This window comes from Megalops cyprinoides, chromosome 1 (genome assembly GCF_013368585.1).
Source record: "Megalops cyprinoides isolate fMegCyp1 chromosome 1, fMegCyp1.pri, whole genome shotgun sequence".
NCBI classification, from domain to species: domain Eukaryota; kingdom Metazoa; phylum Chordata; class Actinopteri; order Elopiformes; family Megalopidae; genus Megalops; species Megalops cyprinoides.
The window spans coordinates 23442491-23465633 of NC_050583.1; the positions used below are offsets into that span (position 1 = coordinate 23442491).

The following is a 23143-nucleotide window of genomic DNA, read 5'->3' on the forward strand; positions in this document are numbered from 1 at the left end:
GGTTTGAAGTTGACAGTGAATGACTCATCTCCCATTCCTATGTTTCTGAAGGCACGCAAAGCCCTAGCAGACAGGCAGAAAGACCTGGAGATAAAAACTCAGCAGCTGGAGATCAAACTCAGCAACAAGACAGAGGAGGACATAAAGAAGGCCCGACGGAAATCCACACAAGCAGGTCAGAGATCATGAACCCTGCCAGGCCTGGACAGGCCCAGTGGAGCACATAACAGCAAAAACAACATAGCACCACGGACATAACAGCTCAGGTCACTGTACAGCGCTTCATCCATGAAATCAGAGAACAAATAAAGATGAACTGCAGGTAGAGCCAACAAGAAATATGCAGGAACTCGAGGGCCTAGAAAGCTGGACGCTACTTCTGTTTCTCCAGAACAGAGAACCACCTTACATGTTGGAGAGTGATTCCTGATAAAATTAGCTTCTTTTAAATTTTGCGACAGAAATCTGAAAGTAAGAAAGCATTATTTAAAGCAGTGGTATGCTAAAATTCAGCCATGCTGTTATTTCAGTAAGAAGCATGGGATTGAGCAGAAACAGTGTTGTGGGAAACGTACCTCCAGATGATCCGTAAAAACAGTGGGAATGCCAGCAGTTTTTTACCAGGCAGTCCAAACGCAATAGACCTTGGAAACATATGTTATACACTGTTTCCATGCTGGACTAATAGAGCCAGTGGGTGTAGGCTACCACTGTAGTCCCCTGTGGCTAATCTTTTGGCAGCAGTGAGGAACAGTTTAAATGGAGGGCTTGTCCTGTCGAGGTCAGCCATTCTAAACTCAGGAAGATTGGAAATGCAAACACATGCTCTGAAAAAAGGGGGGGAAAGAGCGAGTGCTCCAGACAGATTACTTCACGCTGCCTGGAGAGGTTTAAGATTGGAGAATGATCTCGTGAGCGTAAACAGATAAGGCCTACTAGATAGACGACACTGTGTGAATTAATCGGGGTGAGAACATTCCCGGTAGGCTTCACATGTGTTTGAAACATTGGGGTGATGTGCAGGAGGCTCAGAGAAGTGTTGTTATCGGTAGAAGAAACGCAAGCAGTGTAGATAATGATTATTGACCTGGGCTAGCAGTGAATGGTATGAGAAGGCTGGGCGGGTGCCAGGCAGTGCTGGCTTGATCAGCTCCAGCAGAGGGCTGAGCGCTCAAGGAAGTAGATGCTGAAACACAGGAACAGGAACTTGATGAGTATCATAAATACTCTCACTGAAAGGAATACTGAAGGAAATGAGACGTGATGAATGTGAAAAGGAAGAAATCCACAGAGAGAATGTGCTATGTTTAAAATTACTACGTGTAAAATTAACAAAGTTTAAACAGGCATTGCCTTTACTAGGAACATCATAAATGATGATTTGAAATGCCTGTATCCATAGTTTTTTTTTCCTATTTTAATTAATTATTCATTTTTTCATGTAATTAAAGGAAATTAAAAATCATACTGAAATGAATGGAACCAGTTCAGTTATGATGTCTTGTACAGAAAAAGTCAACATCACAAACCATGAGAAACCCCTTGTTTGTAATTAGTCATTGCAAGAGCCCAGGGTGGCACAGATGGCCCGCAGAAACAACATGTGCAGTTACCATACTGTGTTTGCTTTCAGCTCTGCCCACTGCAATAGTCACTGCTATAGTCAGTTGCTCATAGTCATAGCTAAATATGACACCTGCCTTGAATCAGCGATTACTTTTTACTTTTTCAAGTGTAATGTTATTAATGGCACTTTCTTAATACTTTACCAAGCCAGATATAATCTGCTCCCTTGCAGTGCTGCAGTGTCATGTCTCTTTTGAATGTCCCAGCTGGGCTACTGATCCCCAGCTGCAGGGAGGGAGTTCTACTTCATCTTAGCTAGATAATGGGAAGTAAATAAAATTTACAAACAAGTGCTTTCCCTGATTGTGAGTGAGACCATCCTGATTATGCACTTCCACTGCAGTTTGTTTGAATTGTGACGTTGGAATCCAAAAGCAGCGGGCACACTAGACTTAAGACTAGAAACTGCAGTATGCTAGCTTCAACATAAAAGGCAGGCGTACATATTGTCGACAAAGAAATGGAGTCCTGCTACCTTAAACAGAGTAACAGAATGTACTCAGATATGTCTCAGATATCCAACAGTATCCCAAACATATATATATATAGTTGTCAGTTGAGATGTAAAATAGTCTCCCAAATTGCAGAAACATTGCAAAAAGTATGAAATATTGTAATGACCTAAATGTTTATTCCAAGCACCGTTGAAAGAAATATACAGCACACAGTAAATACAGACCAATGCTTTTTACATAAATATTGGCATCCTTTGCAGACACCACGTAAAACTAAGTATATGTTAAGTCTGCCCAGATCTGTACAGCAGTAGAGAAAAGTCTGAAGGAGGAAGGAACCCCGCTGCCGATAACCATGAGGTCCTTGGTGCCACCTGTTGGAAATCTTAAATATTGCTTTTACTAGAAATGACATGAGTTTTTGAGCCATGCTTTCTCATGTTGCTGCTGTCTAAATTATCTGTGCCCTCTCTTCTTTAGGGGATGACCTAATGCGTTGTGTTGATCTTTACAATCAGTCCCAGTCCAAATGGTTTGAAGAGATGGTGACTTCAAGTCTGGTAACTAAACTACTTTTCTGTTTTTAAATTTCGGAATAACTGTTTTAAAGCCGAGCTAATGCATAAGCGTAAATGTTTATAATTTAAATGTTCATCTCATCATAATTAACTAAGTAGCTAAGAGATATTCCTGTTTCTCTCATTATGTATGTAGGAACTGGAGAGGTTGGAAGTAGAACGTGTGGAGATGATCCGACAGCACCTGTGCCAGTACACAACGCTACGGCATGAAACTGACATGTTCAACCAAAGTGTAAGTATTTTTGGGGGAAAGTGGTCTGTCATGTGTCATATATCAAGTCACTGTTTCAGTCCATAAATTAATCCACACCATTATCTGTGATTCTTTTTTTCAAAGTAATTTTCAACACAGAGCTATTTTTACACTAAAGGCTTCATAACCGGTGGAAAAAATAATTAGCAGACATGTCCCTTATCCACCATTGGATCTAACACTCTAAGATGCGTTTTCACGCTGTTCACAGCAAGCATTAACACTGCTTGAATGCACCCAACAGCAAACACAGCTGAAAGAAGATGGCTTAACCTCAAACCATCTGATGTTTTCCTGTCTTCGATTAACATTTCTCTATAACAGTGCTTGTATTAATGTTCATGTCTTTGTGTGCACTGTGTCTGAAAAAATATCCAAAGAGGTCTGGACTCTACAGACATAAATATCATCTCTCATTTTGACATGACATTTGGTGTGCAGCAGTAGTATCAGTAGTGTATTTAAACTGTGAGAGAAAAAAAAATTAGGACTTAGAAGAGGAGAAGCATTGACACTGTGCAGGAGATCATACAAACAGAGTGGCCTCTTGCGAGCAACTATTTATAACTGAGCGTACAAAACATTTCCAGCTGTCAGAAAGACTCACCAACAAGTGGTGACCTGTACCTTCATATGTCCTATCTAGCTTCAGGTATACAGTATTTGACAGTGTTTCCTTTGACCACTAGAGGGCACCCAAGACATGTATACAGTACGTAATGAACCTAACTGAGTGAAATATAATTGCAGAGTGGGACAGGGTTTGCCAGTATTTTATTCTGTGGTACATTTGCTTGAATCTTGCCATTTGGTAGGTAATTCTGTAAGATGCTGATGTCGCCTCACACGTGTTGCTTCTGGGGTTGTTGTCTGAGGGTATTTCAGCAGAGACAGAACACACAGCATCTTCAAAACGAATGCTCTCCTTAAATTAAGATATGCTCTGATAATAACTTATTTTTACAATTACTGTTGTGTAAGTATGACATATTGCCCTCAGCGTTTACCCTGATTCAGTCAGTATTTTAGCTAGCCAATGTTTTGGAGTTTTTTCTGTTGTAGTTGCTTGCATTCTTTCACCTTAGCTTCCACCTCTGCCTCTGGTAAAGATACAAACTTGACTTAGATGAAAAGATTATGGCTTTTTAAATATTCTTCAGGGGAAGACTATACTTACATTCTCTTTGTAGAAGCAATTGTTTCAAGTCCTTCAACCCTGTTTACCTGGTAGTAACTATCTACAGCTTGCAGTCCAGTAGAACTTTCACCACTGATCACCATTCACCACTGATCCCTAACAGTAAGGTGGCTTATACATTTTTTGTTGTCATGATACTGGGGACCTGATGTTGCCTAGTGTTACAGTATGTTAGCTCTGCTGCCTAAAACACAATGAAAAATTAAATAAAACATAAAATCCTCATGCTGCCCACTGGTCCTGCTTCAGCTCCTCACAAATGTTTTAATGGGCAAACGCAGACCAAACATCAAAGGATGTTCTGCTCTGCTGAAATGTTTCTGTCAGTTACATGCAGCTCCAAGAAACACCAGAAGACTTGTTTCAGCTGTTGGTACCCCTGCATTAAGGAGGGCACATCTGAAATAATAAAAAAATGACAGCAGGGCCAAGACAGAGGGCAGTAATTAAAGGCAGCTTATTTAAGCAGTGGGAAAAACCAGAGCCTGGGGTAAAACACATTTAATGAAATGCCTACACTGGGCAAGCAGGGAAAACTGAATTAAATGTTGATTTTAAAGGGCTGGATTATTTTTTAGTGATGCCTGTGAGTTTAGTAGACATTATAAGACAAGTATTTGTGACAAGACATTATAAGACAAGTTATTGTGGAACACAGTTGCTAAGAGTTTGAGGAGATTCCCACAAACATAATTGCTGCCAGTTGGGTCTGCAAAACAAAGTAAAATTGCATGCACGTGCATGCAAGCACACACACACACACGCATATTTATCAAATTTTGGAACCTTATATAGAACACTGTCTTTGATTAGTTTAATTAGAGTGGGTATGTGTGTTTGTGATTCCTACAGACAGTGGAGCCAGTGGACCAGCTGCTTCAGAATGTGGACCCAGCCAAAGACAGAGAGCTGTGGGTGAAAGAACACAAGACTGGGGAAATTCGGCCTGTGGACATGGAGATCTAAAGGGGATAACACCTGGAGCCACACTCCCCCTCCTAGGGCTGCCCTCACCAAGAGGCAGTGGGGTACAGCTTAACGTCAGGAGCCCCTGATCCCTCATCTCACAGGAACATTCCAGACTCAGAGCGTGAGACTGTTAACATCAACACTCCCAAGTACTGGCCAGCTTCATCTGTGCAGCACAGCTGGGATAATGTCACCTTAACAGGACTGAAAAAAACACAAATGCATTTTCAAAATATGTCAGGTAAATTAAACAATTAACTATAAGACTACAAATAAGCAGATGCTCAAAGAACAGGGGGTGCAAGGCAGTAGTCAAGAGCTTATTAGTGACAGATTGGAAAGTTAGACATTTCAAATATGCTTTTGTATTATTTACACATTACTGGACTTACATTAAGACTTTTCACTCATGGCCACAATTAATTAATACCTCATTTGGGCCTGGATCACACAATAAGAAAGGGTCAGTTGGAATAAAAGACAGTTGTCTTTTATTTTGAGTGGAGTCTTTTACGTAATCAGATATTGGTATGGAGGGATGAAGGGAACTGAAGGAAGACTAATTTTTTTTGATTCTTTGTGTTTTAAATGAAGGTGTGATCTAAAATTTTGTTCCATTGCTGAAACAGAGCACATCACAGCACAGCACAACAGCACAGCAGAAATTACTCACAGACACAACTTCCCTTAATAATAACCTATTTGATCCTATTCAGCTGGGATATGGGATATACATGTGACTATTATTATCCCAGTAAGCTCTTTCTGATTTGATACCTATTGACCCTCTCACATTTAATGTCTTATATGTTCTTAATATCTTGCTGAAACCTCTTCATCAGAGTCATCCTTAATAAGCCCTTAGTTGATGTCTTATGTGTTTACCCAGGGTATAGCTGTGGCCACATTTCATTGAACTTTTCTTGACAAAAATAAGATTGCTTGCAGATGCACAAAAGATTTAAATTGGTTCTAATAACTTGGTTTACAATGTTACAATGTCAGCCATAGGGGAATATTTAATATTTCAGTTTTCCAGTGCCTTTGGTCTAAACATACAAACAAAAAAAAAAACCTGATCAGATATACAAAAACAGACACCTTTCTTTAACCATTCTTTCATCCATGTGGTAGTGTTACATCTGTGTTTACTCAGATCACTAAGGGCTTCAAGCCGGTACAGCATTTCTGCCCACTTCAGCCTCCATTCCTCAATGTCTCTTAAAGGAAAGGAGTCTTAGCCAGTGAGATGGTGTTCAGAGAAGAGAGGACATCTCATTTATGTGAAGGGAATCAAAAAGAAAATAAGTGTATGTGGATATTATATGCATTTGAGTATAAATATGTAAGTAAGTAAAAAAAATATATATTAAAAATGTGTACAGAAAGAGGGTGAGGCAAGTACCCATATGCATAAACAGACATATGCACAAACCTATGCACATGCACACATAAACACAAGCTCACATATATATATATATACATATTTTAAACTGGTAAATGTTGTTTCCTCTCCATACTGTTTGTACCATTTTAAAGGTAATATCTGGTGATCATGTGTGAAATGTTAAACAAATTATTGCAGAAATTCCTAGCCTCTAGAATAGCCTCTAGAAAACTCTTACAAACGCATCCATTTCCTCTAGTGTAGGCTATCCTGACTTTTTAAAACATATTTTAAGGAATAATTAGCTTCTGGGTTAATGAAAATGATTAAGAATAACTAAAATACATTCCAAATGTATGAAGTGACTTTTTGGCTAAACTTTTAACAGGGCCACTAATCTTGTGTGAAACCATTTTTTTTAAATTGCAGGCTACCTTTTAAGTATAACGCATGGACTCGAGTGACAACATTAAACTGCATTCACTTTACAGCAGGACCTTTTATATATGTTCAGGTTAAGGCAGCTGCTACCTTTAATTAAATATGGATTCAGGGAAACCTTCACTTCACTCACACATAACGTCAACTTAAAATTTGCCTGCCCAAACTATTCATCCAGGCTAATTTAATTATATGTATGACTAAATACCAAAGGCATCTGTTTCACACGCAGATCTCAGTCAGTTCTTTTTGCCCATGTGGAATGCTTTGGTGGTTACAATTAATGCAGGAATCTCTGCTGTTGTCTTGTGTTTCAAATGCCGGATATGTATTTCAGAGACAGGAAGTGACATGAGTGACATCCAGAGTTGATACGTTAGTCTGTTTTTGTGTCACAGGATCTCAAGCTATACCCTTGCAAGATATACTTTCAAAAAGATAGCTACATGTAATACAACCTTAAAAAAAACATGGATTCACCTTTAGTTTTTTTGTTATAGTATGGACCTCATGTTCATTTTAAAGACTAAAGGAAAAATAGTATGAGTCCATACTAATCCAGCAAGATATTTTTGGATTTATTTACATCATTTTAAATGTTAATGAGGATTTTATCAATGCTCCAATACCTTTCTGCAATCTAACAATCGAAGAGTGCAAGAACTAGTTTCTATGAAATGTGAAGATGGCTTTGGCACTGCTGGTTAAGCCCACTGCGTGTGTTTACAGAAGTGATCTTTGGAGGGGCACCGCACACAGAATCTCTCTTTGGTTAAAAGACGATCTGTGTTACGACATATACCTCGCAGTGCCTTCAAGGTCAGCTACATGGGAAAATGCTCCTGATATTGTCTCCCTTGAGGCATTGTTCCGCTTTTGTTTTTTTGTGTGAATATTGATTCTTTTGTTTGTGTTTTTGAGAGACGCCCTTGCACTTTCAACCAGATACTCTTGTGTCCCCATATAATTTAATTTTTATTCTTGTTGATATTGAATAAGTCATTGAAGAATAAGATTTAAATAGTTTTGTTTGCATATTTTTTCAATATGCAAGTTTGAATAATTTTCTTTAGCATAAGCAGCTCAGTGGTGTTCTCACACAGTAGTTATTGTCAGACCAAAGAGGATAGTTCCTCGTCTGTTTTGAAGTGTCACTCCAAGATGTAGATTTGCTATGGCTGCCCAGGCATTTTACCATTTACAGTATATGTCAATAGACATTGTATCACACCAGTTCATCTGGGATTTTTTTAATGCCAGGCACAACAATGGCTAACTGTGGCATTTTCTTTATAAACTCTTCTGAACACCATTGAATGGTAGACTGAAGGCAGTGTTGCCTTAGGCAACCATACTTGGCTCAGGGTTCCTTGCATGGCATATTTTGACATTTGAAATATGGTGGCACTGGAGGTCAAATGGCATTTTATTCATACTGCTAGCAATTTGATAAAAAGTTTTATTTTCTTTCTCATTCTGCTGATTGTAAAGTACAGCTAACAAGATTGGAGGCTACTTTGAGATAAAAGCAAGATGTGGCCATAGTATCTTAGTGTGTTTCCAAACACAAGTCATAGTTGCTTTTTTGTTATACTACTATGGTGGATATGGCAATTATATTACCATACAAAAGAGGGAATTCTTTAGGAGGGACCATTCTTTAAATTGCCATACTGTGCAATCCAAAACAAAAAATATTTTACCAGATGTAGAAAATTAAAAAAATATATATATATACATATATAAAGATCTGCTGCACAACCACAGCCAAGATATGTGCCGTAACAAATAGGTACAGGTAATATATTAAACCTATTTTACACAATGCTTATTTTTATACAGAAATTAACAGCAACACTGTTTTTGTTCTTTCTTCCTTTCAGAGATATAACTGGATAACATTTTCAACTAAGTTTATATTGAACCAATCATTAAATCAGCAGCTTGTTTTTTTTTTCATTGATTTACCCTAAGTATTACTGATGTACATGTTCTTACTGTTTCATATTGATACCTAAATGTTGTGTAAAGTGTAATATGAAGACCTGGTTCTGTTGAAAGTATATAACTAGAACATTGAAAGTTTTAAAAGATTGTACATGAAGATAATAACTGCTCTTCAGTGAATGTTTTGCATTACTATGAGATATATTGATTAAATTGGATGTTAAAATTATTTTGGTGAGTTTGTGATATTACTTTAATGATTTTTCCCAGTGCATTTCAGGAGATTAATTACAAAATGTCAGCATACACTGCTTACTTTTACAAAGCAGTAGGTTACATTCTGACCCTTCAAAACAACATACTGTATGGTTCATGTGTATATTACAATTCACTTGTTTTGAATGTCCATCAACTACATTTGACAATTCGAAAAGGAGGCATGGATAGTGTTAATATCAAAAACGGTTTAAAAGATGGTGTAAAATATTTTATTATTTTAAAAGATCACAATCCATCATAAAACATGTTTTGGATCCTGCATTAATGTACTTTGGCAATCCCTTTAATCTGCTGATGATACAAGGACGAAAAACCATTCATGTACTTGTTCTACATCAATAAATGATTAGTATGTCACCATCTCAGTTTTACTGCTGCCCACAATATGACTGACTTGTTCAATTAAGACTTCATTTCCATGACATTGCTCAAACATAGAGCCCTCACAAAGTTACTTTAGTTCACAACACTGTATGCACTTTTATTATGTTCACCTTTTCTCATAAGTAAGGAATGAAAGTACAATGATCTGTGCTGTCACGTAAATACTGAAGCAACCTCTCCCCACTTTCCGCTTCATAGAACTAAACTGTAGTCAATATAGTAAGTTATTTTAATTTTTCCACCTGTCACATTTCAGGGACCAATGTGTTATATATGAGCTTCCCATTGAACCTTTGATATAGTTATGTCAAATTGTATACTGTATATTAAAAATGGGGCACTCTTCTGTGTGTTTTAGAAAATGCTTTTCATGTCCATAAAGGAAACTAATATTTTAGTTTTGCTGAGATTTGTTCAGAGTTATTGCTGTTGTTGATATCTTTAACTGAGTCTGCCCCCTGCTCCAATGAACCTTTCCGTTCTATATAGTTATATATCATTGTTTGATTTCTGCATTATATATAAATTGAAAATGGCACATGAAGTAAAAAAAAACTATTTTGAAGAATTCTGTTTAACCTAACCACAACTAAATTAGGATTTTCTGTAAAATCATGAGTAAAAACAACATTTAAAAATAAATGCAAATGTATATATAAGTCTTTGATTTTTCTCCAGCTGGAATGCTTTGTACTTATTGGATCAAGTTATCTGTGCAGATTGCACAGTGCAGAGTGTCTCACTCAATCATGAGCTTCTTCAGTGAGTTAAGATAGGCAGGGATGAGAGAGCTGACTGAATCGTCATCGTTGATGATCTTCTCTCCTCTGCCCTCTGAACCCACAGAACTGGGTGACCTGACAACACCGGTGAAGGGAGTGCTGTAACCCTGGAGATGAAGGCAAAGAAAATCAGTCTAAACAAAACCACACACAAGACCAATCAGACTGAACAGCACCGACTAAGCTTACAATACTGGCATCAGAGCTTAAATGCTTTCATTACCTCAGTATCTATGTTATAATAAGATGTGCATGTTCCTATAGTACTGGTGAGACTCTGCTCAACCTTGGCTTTGGCCTACTAGTGTTGCATCTGACTGCAGATTACACTTCTCTTAATGCAATTTCATGGTCCATGGACAAGGATATTATTTCAAGACAGAGAATGAGGTGGTAGGGGGCACACTTACAGAGGAGTACCCCTTGCCAAAACTCCCCCTGTTCTTGGTCCTGATCTTGGTGAGTGCTGATTCAGCTATGTCGGCCCTCTCCTCTGCATCGTCCAGCTCATGGACCATCTTCCTGTACTTTGCCAGATTCATGTTGGCCTGCTCCTCCTGAATGAGATGGGGACAGTTAAATGATGTCATTGACAATGATACCACATTTGTTTGATGTAGATTTTATTTCAAAATATTCTTCAAAGACTAGGACAAACAAAATCATTTTATTTAGATCACTTCCTTTGATCCAATAGAAATAAAACAGTGTGCATGACTATGCTACTTATCACTGGAAAAGTAGTTTTCTTTCAGTTGATTTAATGAATTATCAAGTTTGAAATAAACACATGCGCACACACACACACACACACACACACAAATCAGAGGTCACACAGACTTAATTTCTTAGATAAAAATGCTTATTATCCATTCAGCATATCAAAACATTTCATATCCTTTGAATACTTTAGGGCTCTTTATCTTTCAAGTTTTTTTTTACTTCACTTTCCACATAAAGACTACCACAATATATTTTTGTTTTATGGCCTGATGAGAGTGCAGTCATTTATCTTGCTGTTGTCTCTTTGTTTTGCACACTGCCTCCAGCTAAGATATGACAGCAAGGAAGCAAGTGTAGTTGTTCTGGCATTTTTGCTTTCATTATTAATGCTATTTTATACTTAATATTTAGCACAAATGCAGATTGACTTAGTTAATAAAATCATTTTAAAATGCAGGAAGATGACAGAGGCAAATTATGCTCACTCTCAAATGTGAGTAGGAGCGACAGGGGCACAGCACATGTGCTGGAGAGTTATGTCTGAAAAAAGCCATACCGCCTCTTCCACTTGTCTCTTGTAGGCCTTCATTTTGTTCTGCAGCCTCTCCACCAGCTCTTGCATCCTCTGCTGGTTCTTCTGGTCCTCCTCCGACTGGAAGAGAAGCTCCTTCAGGCGCCGCTCGTTCTTGCGCAGCGTCTTCACTGTTTCGGCGTGCCGCTTCTGCTCGGTGTCCAGGTCCAACTCCAGTTCCTTCACCTGGAGAGAAGGCGGCAGGACCATTCATTATTGTAAGTGAGACAGCGGTGGTCTGTGCCATGACAGCAAATGACAGTGGAGTGGAAGCAACAATCAGTCCTGCGTTAATCAACAAGGACAACACGTGTCAGTACTCTGGACAGAGGAACAACGCCATACTCAGCCCTACCATTCAGTACAAGTTCTCCTTGATGAGTAACCCCAATTGATGTCACTACTTTTCTTGCATATCACAAATTTCATTAAAATAATGACAAGGTCCATCTGCAGTGCTGTGAGCAGGGGTAAGCAATAGTCAATAAAGGGAGACAAGATGTACTGTACAAGAAGCCTGAAACTTTAACAGTTATAAAATCCTCTAGAAGGTGTATACCTAAACAGCCAACATGGTGTTTAATACTTAAGACCAACCCCTCCCGAGTATGTTTACCTTGCCTTCCAGCTTCTGGATTATTTTCTTGCCACCTTTCAGGGCCAGCTGCTCAGCCTCATCTAGCCGCACTGTCATGTCCTTGACCTGCGCCTCCAGGCCCTTCTTCACTCTCTCCAGGTGCAGCGTGTGCTCCTGCTCGTGCCGCAGCTCCTCCGCCACCCGGGCAGCCTGTCACAGGGGCACGGGTGGACCAGAGAATCACACTGACAGCAGGGCCTGAAGTGCCCTTTAAACCAGTCTCCACCTCCCTCTTACAGATCAGGTGGGCTTTAACAAATGCTACAATTTCATATCCTAGTCACGTAACAGCACAAACATCACTTTCATTTTTCCTCTGGAAGAAGTGATGGCATACCTCAAAAGTGGCTTTCTTGGCCTTGTCATTGGCCGCCCGCAACTCAACATGTAGCTCCTCATGCTCCTGAGTCAGCTGCTGCAAGTCTGCCTCAAGCTTCCTCTTCCCACTGGTGGCTGACTGGAACTGCACAGGAGAAGAATGTCAGGCTGCATGACTTCACAGTAGCTATTTGCCACATACAAAAAATTTAGATATTTAGAATATTTTAAGGAAAATATGTTTTTAGCTCAATCAATATATTGAAAAAATGTAAAATTACTGCCATTTTGGTATATTTCAATATATTCTACTTTGCTTTAATACATTTTAAATGTATTTGCAGCATATTCTTAGGCTGAATGTATGTATGTATTTCTAAATATATTGCCATATGGGGCCCATACACAATGGCTGCATTTTATACTCTCAGATTGATCACTGCATGAACAAACAGTCACAATACTTTTAGTAGCAGCAGACCATGCCCAGAAACGGTTAACTTTAAAGCTGATGTCAACAAGCATCCATCTAATGAGATAAAAACATGGTCCCAATATAAAATGGGGACGAGCAGACCCCCTGTGGCTCCCAAGGTCTTGGGCCTGCGCTTGCAATTGTTTTAATGTGCAGCAGACACAAGGTTGCGTAAAAAAGAGGAGCAGCAAACCTGGCTGTTGATCTCGTTGTACTTCTCCGTCATCTCCAGCAGCTCTGTCTCCAGGGCTTTGCGGGCTCGCTCGGCGGCCTCCAGGCCTGCGCGCGTCTCCTCGCCCTCGCTCACCAGCAGGGTGCAGCGGCGCTCCAGGAGAGAGTGCTCCTCCCGCATCTCCTCGTGCTGCCGGGAATCCTCCTCCATCTGAGCCTGGAGGTCCTGCCAGGGCAATCGCGGAAGAGATGAAGACAGACATTTGAGATGAAACAATCATTGGCTAAGAATCCGAACGGAATACAAACATCTCACCTCAGTACTGATGATTTTTTAGGACACAAATTAATTCTGAGCAAAGGTTTGAATAGCAAATGTCTTACAGTTATACACTGATAATGCATGATTTTCTTAAGGGGTTTAGGAACTAGTGACAAACATACTTTCTGTGCATTACAAACATACTTTCTACCCATACATTGCACCTTGAGAGATGTGTAGTTAAGTTATGCAGAAAGCCCAGCAGATGGCACTGTTACCTGTAGGTTCAGCCTCAGAGAAAGCAATTTGGTGGAGGCTACTATTCTAATTCTGTGCTATGGGCATGTCCAAACCTGTAGAAGTATTTCTTTGTACTCACTTTGTACAACTGAGTATAGAAACCAATGTAACCAACCTGATGGCGTCTTTAAAATTAATATCTAAAACTGCCGCACATCCATTCATATTGTTACGGGTTTTATGAGTAGGGGACACGCTTGGTGAAAATATAGGCCTAAATAACATGACCAGTGCATTTATTTGCAGCTGCTAGTAGAACACATAGATATCCCATCTACCATTGGATTCAGATGTTGAGTTTAGGGACAGACTGTTGCCTCTTTATAATTCTCAGAAATTTTCTACAGTAAAACACAACTATGAGCATGACTTGAATGCTAATGTAGGATAACCTCAGGGTATCTATTCATGTCTTTCTTGTTTTGCATAACTATTTATACAGAACCCACATAACAATGGCATGCACAGAGAGGAGTTCAGCCCTCTGAAGCTCTCAGCATTCCTGTTGCTGCTGATGTTCTTATTCAGGGAAGGGGGAGAAGGTCTCACCTTGATTTGCTGCTGCATCTTCTTGATGGTCTTCATCAGCTCCCCATTATTCTTGGTCAGCAGATCTACCTGGAGCTCGAGCTCATTGACATCGCCCTCCAGCTTTTTCTTCACCCGAGCTCCCTCCGTGCGCCCTTTCACCTCAGCGTCCAGGCTCGCCTGCAGGGACTCCAGGGCCCTTTGGTGGCTTTTTCTGAGCAGGGTAGGAAAGAGAGGAGCACATTTATGACAAAATGTAGTATTGCAGTATACTTGGATTCTGTCAGATTGCACAAGTTAACTTGTGGTAGGGCCTGAATAGTGTTATGCTCACACTAACTGGTCTGGGAGTGTTGTGAGCTTGGTCTGACACTGTTGCTCGTTAAATTGAATGTATACACTTATGTTCTATTGTGATGGAAGTCCCTCTGGATAAGAGCGTCTGCTAAATGCATGTAATGTAATGTAAAACAATGCCATATAGTAATACAAACAGTACAATACAGAAGTACAAGACCTCTCAACAAACTCCTCAAGTCTGAGTAAGCGCATGCAATCTGATGTAATATGCAGTGTGACACTGAAGTGGCTACAAATGTGCCCAATCTCAAAAGATATCAGACCTTAAGGACAAGAAGGAGGGAACTTACCTGGAGAGGGAGCACTTGTCTTATATTAGGAAAGCAGGAAAGTAAAAGAAATTAAAGCCGCAAGTGTTAAATCAACAGGAAGCCAATATATCTCATTAGACCAAGAAAAGTAATCATAATATTTCGGTCAGAACCTAAACAGAAAGGACGATAATACATCTGTTGCAGATTCAGCTATGGTCTGGAGCAGGCATGACACATGGATAAATTGACCATTAAAGATAAATGAGCTACATATGTGTGATGACAGAACCTGGCCAGATGCAGATATTAGGCAGAGAGCACAGAATTGACAAAGAGAGAAATCACCTGGCTCCCTCAAACTCCTCCTCCTTCTCCTGCAGCTTGCGCTCCAAATCTCCCTTTGCCTGGGATAACTCCAGCTGTAGTCGCAATACCTTGGTCTCCTCCGCCTGGGATGGATGAGTGAGCAAAAATCAAACTGCATGGTTAATTCCTTGTTTGCATTGTTCCAGAAAATAATTTATTGATGCTCTATTACTGTTCTAATGAAAAATTATTTTAACTTAGTATCACATGTAAAATGACTTATAATTGGAAGGGTGGAAGCCCAAGTTACTGTTTTAAAATCATTTAAAGCAATTTAATGTTTGAGCCCTAGAACTAAAACTGGTAAGGAAACAAGTTTAATAGCCATTTCTCCACCAACTCTGCACACATGCACTTATGAGAGTGTATGGAATCATAAGTGACATCATCATAAAACTCTTAATATATCAAATAGCATATGTCCTTATGGTCAGGAGGACTGAATTAACTACAACAACACTGACGTTTTTAAAAAAAGGGGGCTTAAATTTAATTTAAACACTCTGTTAGGAGGATGATTTACATTCCATACCTTTTGACAACTGGTGAGAGTTCAACAGAAGAATTTTACACATTTCCTTTAAGACACAGAAATTCTCTAGCTGCCTTGTACCTCAGGTATTTGCTTGCTTGACAACTTCACTCCGATTTTGCACTCGATGACAGAGGCAATAAAGAGTTAGCTTTGTGTATGTTTAAAAAAGCTAGCCCCAGGCAACAGTGGAGGTAATCTAGCAAGCGGAACCTCTGAATTGCTGGGCCCCGGGGGGCACTGTCAATTAAAATGGTAGACATCTTAACAGGGGAAATTGAGTGTTCCATTCTTATCATTGACCAGGATCATCTACAGACCTAATTATTATGTGCTAATTTAGCTTGTAGCCCATGAGCATTCTGCCTTTTCCATGTACAGCAAGGAGATTTCTAATGCCCAATCAGACAAACCAGAAAGAGAATAGCAGCAAAAGGACTGAATCTCCAACAAAGCTTAACTTGGATAAAGAGGACAAGATGCACACTGTTGATGCAATGCATTTTGATGGGAGGGGTTTAGAAATGAAAGGAAATCATATCAATAATGCGTCATTCAGCATTACCTTTATGCACATGTGCTTTGGTGACCAAGAGCTTGCTTATGATTTGTATTCTTTATTTTGTTTGTTATGTTATGTCCACAGATAAAGGATTAATTAGCCCTATGGCCACTGCAGTTGGTAGACAGCAAGGTGTGGTTAGCAGAAATTTATGGGGGTAACAGACAGAAGCGCTCCATACCTCCAGTGCTGCTTCAGACTCCTCAAGTGATGCTTGCAGCTCCTCCTTCTCCATTTCCATCTTCTTCCTAGCCTTTTGCAGCTCATGGACACTCTTCCCTCCGTCTGCAAGCTGGTCTGTAAGATCAGCTATCTCCTCTGGAAGAACACCGGAAAGGTCATCATCAGAACACACAACACAAAGGCCAGGGGGAGTGTAGTCTTACTGAGAGCTCATTCTGTGAAAACAGGGGAAAATCAAAATTTGACGGTGTGCAGAGTTTGTTGGTCTCAAATGTTTGGACTCCTGACTCCAGGGTCACAGGTTGGTCAGCCCCTGAACTGCTGAGGGAAACGTTTTACCCAAAGTGCTCCAGTTCAAAGCCACGCCATTTAAACTGTTCCAGATTTTGCAAATGGCCTCCAGTCTCACCTTTGAGGTTTGGTTTGAATTATAAGCGTGCATTCGGCCGTCTCTTACCCTGGAAGGCTTTGTTCTCCCTGCGCAGGGCCTCTCCCTGCTCCAGTGCTTCCTCGTAGGCCGTCTTCAGCTTAAAGAGCTCAGTGGCGTGCTGCCGGCTCTCCTTCTGGCAGCCCTCCACCTCCACCACCAGGTCCTCGCACTTCTGTCTCCAGTCCGAGAGCTGCTTCTCCATCACCTTCTGCTTCTTGTCCAGCATTGTTGCCGAGCTGTTGGCCTGGACAGAGATAGAGAGACAAAGGGGCAACCGATATGAAAGCATTATTCAAATATATGCACGCATCTATCTTCTGATACCTCTTTGGCTTTGTGTGGCTTGAACACAGAGTATGCTTTATGGTGAACATAAGATTTATGGGATCACATGGATTTTCATATTTCATTTGATCATCCACAGCTTTTCGGATAATGCCTGTTTTATATTTTTTTGTAAAATGAAGTTTGTGGGGATAAGAAGTGATGGAAAGTCCAGAGCATACTATCCAAAGATCCCCAATGACTGGAAAAGTGCTAAATTTACAATACTTCTAATTCTGTACATGACAAACCATTTATTACGACTGAGAGTAACATTAGAAATGCTGAAAATGTTGGTTAGGAGTGCCACCAGGAAGAAAGATGAATTCCAACATTTGCTAATTTTATCTAGTTAAAGTTAAAAAAAAAAAACCTCTCACCCATTTTCACTGTGATACCGAATGCATTTCTTAGGAATGAAAAACTGCCTGTCAGTCTTGACTGATCTTAAATAAAAGGATATTAAAAGGACACTTTGAAGTCAACACTCAGCAATATAGAGTATTTTACCACTATCCCTGATATTAAGTAACATTAGCCCTGAGACACATGCATGAACCCATATCATTATATCAAAATTAAAATTACAATATTTTCTTTAATGGATTTAGAAGTGGTGATTAATGGAACTAGCTAGCTTGATGAAAAAAGGAATCTGCACCTTGAAAAACTAATTTTAACTTGTAATTTTACCACAAGCTCTTGTATTTTTAATAATTGCTAATAGAAATAAGGCCATCAGCTTATTCAACTTTTTAATAAGCAGACCTGCCATTAATAATTGCACTGTGAGCGTTCTATAAACTCAGTGAGGGTGAGATAAATGTAGCTAAATTATGTTCATTAACTTTATTAAACTATTAAATGTAAAACGGTTAGAAGAGGTTACTATATATAACATAATTCTCCAGCCAAATATAATCATTAGCTAACATCAAAAATATTTCCCCTCACTGAAAGTGTTTCAAAGCTTTTTTCTACTATCTACTGCTGCCAGGTTTGCATACCACCCCAGTCAAGAGGATTTTCAAGTCTTTCATTTTGTGATGAAAAATGTTTTTGTCTTAAACATTAAATGTCTTTATCTTACCTTCTCTAGATCCATGCAGAGGTCCTCCACCTCTCCCTGCAGTCTCTGTTTGGTCTTCTCTAGGCTAGAGCACTTGGCCTGGGTCGCCTCCACTGCTTCTTCGGCCTCCTGAAGTCGAGATGACAGCTTCTTTCTGAAACACAGAGACACATACGCACACACAGGTCATTACAGCAGATCGAAAGACAAAAGTGAAATGAAAAAGGTTACATTATATATATATATATATATATATGTGTGTGTGTCTGTGTGTGTGTGTGTGTGTCTTTGTCCGTATGTCTGTGTGTGTGCATGGGTTTGTAGTGTGAGAACTGTGGGAGATATCTGTGTTTATGTTAGTGACAGAGAGAGAGTGTGCTTGCATGCACTGCGGTTGGGCTTGTACTTTGCGTCCTCGAGCTCGTCTGTGTGCTGGATGGCGTCGGCCTCGTAGCGTGTTCTCCAGTGTGTGACCTCACTGTTGAGCTTGGAGACCAAGCGCTGCAGCTCCAGCTTGCTCTCCTGCTCTTCCTCCAGCTGCTCTTTCAAGAGTTCACAGTCCTGCCTCAGAGTGCCCAGACTGCTGCTCAGGGCCATCTTCGACTGCAGAACACACACAGGTAAAGGGCATGACATGGCACAAATGGCTCTCAGTGTTGTAAAGACACAGGTATGGCTACTGGGGAAAGGCTGCCTCACAGGTTGGTGTAGATAGGTACCACAGACATGGTAAGACAGGGGAAGACCAGCTGGTCAACTGTAGGTTGGGTCAAAACGTCACAATCAGAATCAGACTTTATTTGCCAAGCATGCTTCTACACATACAAGGAATTTGACTCTGGATCCAGCGTCTTTTGTAGCGCTTGCGTACAATGTCAAAGTGACAACAACGAATGCCAAACAACAGTAGTGTTACAACAAACAACATTAGTGCAGGACACATACATGGAATAAGTATGGAATGAATGAGGTATATATGAACAGCTGTTGCACAATGAACATGGGTTAAAGTATGTGTGAGTGCAGGCTGTGGATCTGTACTGCTATTATTTATATTCAACTATTGCACTCTTTTATATACAGCTATTAATGTGCCAATATTTGACTCAAAGCATTGCATTGGTAAATGAGTGTGCAAAAAACCTATGCACATGATGAGACTTGAGACAAAAAACAGTTAACAAAATAATGTAATTTGTGCATAATGTGCATAATTAAAGATGACACAAAGATGTCTGACAGTTTTAGGACCATAGCATGCTGAGGATGGGAGCCTACCTTTATCTCCTCCTCCAGCTGCTTCTTGAGCTCTTCATTCTGAGACGACAGCAGGGTTTTCACCCTGCCCGTCTGACCAGCCCTGTTCTCGGCCTCCTCCAGCTGACGGCTTAGGTCGCTGTTATCAGCTTGGGAGAGGAAAGAGTGGGGTTTCCATTTGTAGGACATCCCAGTGCACTGAGAAGTGTTTGTGGCAGTTAGTGATTGACATGTGAACTGGAATTCAGTGTGTCTTTGCTAAGCCTGGTAAGGTTTCATTTTCCAAGCCTGATGCGGTTCTTCGATGTGAGCTTCTGACGTATGGGAAAAATACTGTCTCCTCTTGTTTATGGAATTGTTGAGCACTGAAAAACCTCATGGCTACACTTAATGATACTCCTCTGCTCTCTCCTACTGCATTCAAGGACTTTGGAGGTTAATATTAAGCAGGATGTGGCCAACGTTCTGTCATTACCAACCTTGAATGCTGCAGGATGCAGAAACTACGAAGCAGTTTTGGTCATTTAATTATTTATTTATTTTTCGTAATTTATTTATTTTTGTTTGGGTTTCCCCATTAAGTGATTTGCAGCACTGTGCTGATGGAGTCCCGTGGCGTCTGGCGGCTGATCCAGGCAGGCCCAGCTCCAGCTGGTGCTAAGAGATTGTTTTCCCTTCACTCCCTGACCCAACTAAATCCTCATCTTCTCACCACTTACCACAATTCTGGCTCGACCAGATAACCACTGGCTTTCATTTTTTTTTCCAGTTGTGTGCTATTGTGCCAGGAGACAAAGATAAGGCTGCATTTCTCTCAGATATATTGGATTTAAAATATGTACATGATGGAGCAAGAGGATGGCTTTCCTAAACTGAACTATTTTTTTTTATTTTAGAAAAATAAAAGTAACGTTAGAATTGCCAAAGGATAAAAAAACACCAGCAATGTTCAATCCCATATGTCTCCACTTTATGTCCGACTGTAACAAGGTAAATTTGTTTTTTTACAAGTTTCTGTAGCTCTGCAGAGGAGCATGAATAACACCTGGAGGTTTTACAAGATTTCCTATTAGATTTTTATCACCTGTCAGCCGGTTCTTGGCAACATTCATCTCAGTCAGCGCCTTCTGCAGGTCCTCATTCCTGGAGTTGGCTTCAGAGAGAAAGTCTTCCAGCTTCCTCAGCTGGGCATCACTAGAGGCCTGTGATGAAAGAAGACAACAACATGTGTATTATCTTGCTCACTGGCATTCCAAGATACACATAAAGACCAGTCTTGGTCTTTCACCTGGCTCCAGCTCTGATATGGGGACATTGTTTAATGTCTAGCATTCTAACTAACCCACAGATTGTAGATTTGAGAGACCTAAGAGCATCAGAAGCTGATTTCAGCTCACTCCTCATTATAACCTGGGCCCTGAACATAGCCCAGCAACTCAAGCTGCCACTAGGTAACATTGCATCTGCAAAATTAGCTGTCTAAAGACAAATTAACATATGAAAAATCCTTTTTTTAATATCTGCACCCTGATGAAGACAGGTGACAGTGAAGCAAATGCCAATCATAAAGCTACGAAATTATCTTGTTCCACCCCCTGCTGGTCAGAACAGGAACTCTCTCAGGTACATAAGCCTCCTCTGTCAGTAGGAGTAGATTAAAGACAGAAGATAACCACAATGGGAGCTTTAGCTTTCTGTGGTGTTATGGCAACTGCACAGTGAAATTCAGCACAGCAAAGGGTCATTTTTGATGCCTGTGGATACACATGCACTGATGCACTCACCATTTTGTGCTAAATAAAAGCAGAAATCGGCAGTGCCTCAAACGCAAAAGCAATCACTTATATATATATACGTATATATATACTTTATGTGATTTGTTTATTGAACTTATTTTAAACAGCAAAACACATAATTAGCTACCTGGTGCCAAGGCCATGCCTAAGGTGCCTTCTATCACAAGCTGCCAGCGTAGCCCATTACATTCTCATCATGCTAACGTATACAAAGGGGTTACTTGTGTATGAGCAGAAAATGAAATCTGCTCTCAGTATGACAGCTGACCTTGGCCTTCTGGAGGTTGTCCACAGTGGCTGCCAGGTCCTCCACTTCCAGGCGAAGGTTTTGCTTGTCCTTCTCCAGCTTGGCGCGGGTCCTCTGCAGGCTCTCGCACTGCTCCCCGAGCTCCGCCAACGCGTCTCCGTGGCGCTTTCTCAGCGTGGCCGCCAGAGCCTCTGACTGCAGGGAGGCCTCCTCCAGCTCCCTCCGCAGACGCTGCAGCTCCGCCTCACGCTTCTTGTTCATTTCCATCTGCACGGAGACGTGGAGGAGAAAGAGGCATCAGCGGTAGCGTCCATCCTACCTCGTTTCTCACTCATTCTGACTTAATGAGACCCTTGACCTTGAGTAACGGTCCTCTGACAGGATTCAATTCACCCTATACGGCCTGTAATATTGATTGGGATAAATTGGATTAGTTAAATGAAGTTTTTTCCACTGTAGATAGGATTCTTAGGATGGGCAAACAATAAAAAGACATGTATGCAGGGCAACAATTAGCTGCAGTATCGATGATGGCATGTAATTATAGATGCTCATACTTGGGAAGCAGTGGCTCCTCCAGCCTCCTCTAGCCGGTCAGTCAAGTCATCCAGTTCCCGAGTCAAATCAGAGCGCTGCTTCTCCACCTGTCAAACATGCACACACACACACACAGACACACACACACATAGACACACACACATTGGTCACTGTATTGTCAAATGGTAGTATTTTATTATTATTTTATTTTATTACAAGTTTTTACAATCGTAAATTAAGATTGACCCATAAAATGAAGAAAGCGTAACAACATGTAACGTATGAAAGCACTGGATAATGGGGATAAGACTACAATGTCAGGAAATGTATCTAATTATATCATCAGAGCATTAGACAATTTTTCTCATGTGCACACCAGTCCCAGTGCAGTCATCTGTATGGCAGACAGAGTTGTTTTTCAATACTTCTCAAAACACACTGGGGGGCAGTGAGACATACCATTAACATCAAATACAAATGAACACATTTCAGAGGAATCTGATTACTGTTTTTGCAAGATGAAAAGTATGTGAAACACCAGAGGTAAGACTACGGGTATACTGTTCAATCACAGTATTGTTGACTACAGATGAAGTGATATGTCTTTAATTATGTTAAAATAGAATCTCTGGGAGCTAAAATCCCCTCAATATTTTAAAAAAGAAATCTGTATGCAGGTGGAGGCAAACAGAACAGGCAGCAGTCAAACAGAACATGTTTAGAGGACTTCAAGAACTTTGATGTAATCCCAGGTGTAAATTAAGCCTGCTAGGAGGCAGGTTTGTTTTCAGTATGTTCTCTTAGATCTTTCCCTTGGGCTACATTCAGAATGCTGGGCTTTTTATCCAGAAAAAGACTGCAAGCACATTCTTGCCACACTAACAGGTCATGGAAGTCTGCCATGATATGTATTTTCATTGTGAGGACAAAGCATCTAAA

The 23143-nt window shown here is 40.3% G+C and overlaps 2 protein-coding genes across 7 annotated transcripts in view; one reads left to right on the top strand and one right to left on the bottom strand.

Moving 5' to 3' along the window:
- gas7b (growth arrest-specific 7b) overlaps positions 1–6116 on the top strand; it is a 71475-nt gene extending 65359 nt beyond the window's left edge. For all 3 annotated transcript variants that reach the window (XM_036526214.1, XM_036526222.1, XM_036526230.1), the window contains 4 exons: positions 52–175; positions 2562–2641; positions 2796–2894; positions 4966–6116. In XM_036526214.1, the coding sequence (XP_036382107.1) occupies positions 52–175; positions 2562–2641; positions 2796–2894; positions 4966–5079 (417 nt within the window). In that variant the 3' untranslated portion in view covers positions 5080–6116. The remainder of the gene's footprint in view (positions 1–51; positions 176–2561; positions 2642–2795; positions 2895–4965) is intronic.
- A 3168-nt stretch (positions 6117–9284) lies between these two features.
- Positions 9285–23143, bottom strand: part of LOC118776072 (myosin-16) — a 48550-nt gene continuing 34691 nt past the window's right edge. For all 4 annotated transcript variants that reach the window (XM_036526174.1, XM_036526150.1, XM_036526165.1 and 1 more), the window contains 16 exons: positions 22225–22311; positions 21689–21934; positions 20709–20826; positions 19646–19773; positions 18774–18970; positions 18389–18521; positions 17002–17218; positions 16543–16679; positions 15247–15350; positions 14309–14501; positions 13220–13423; positions 12571–12696; positions 12213–12383; positions 11582–11782; positions 10713–10859; positions 9285–10409 (listed from right to left, as the gene is read on the bottom strand). In XM_036526174.1, coding sequence (XP_036382067.1) covers positions 10260–10409; positions 10713–10859; positions 11582–11782; positions 12213–12383; positions 12571–12696; positions 13220–13423; positions 14309–14501; positions 15247–15350; positions 16543–16679; positions 17002–17218; positions 18389–18521; positions 18774–18970; positions 19646–19773; positions 20709–20826; positions 21689–21934; positions 22225–22311 — 2559 coding nt within the window. In that variant the 3' untranslated portion in view covers positions 9285–10259. The remainder of the gene's footprint in view (positions 10410–10712; positions 10860–11581; positions 11783–12212; positions 12384–12570; positions 12697–13219; positions 13424–14308; positions 14502–15246; positions 15351–16542; positions 16680–17001; positions 17219–18388; positions 18522–18773; positions 18971–19645; positions 19774–20708; positions 20827–21688; positions 21935–22224; positions 22312–23143) is intronic.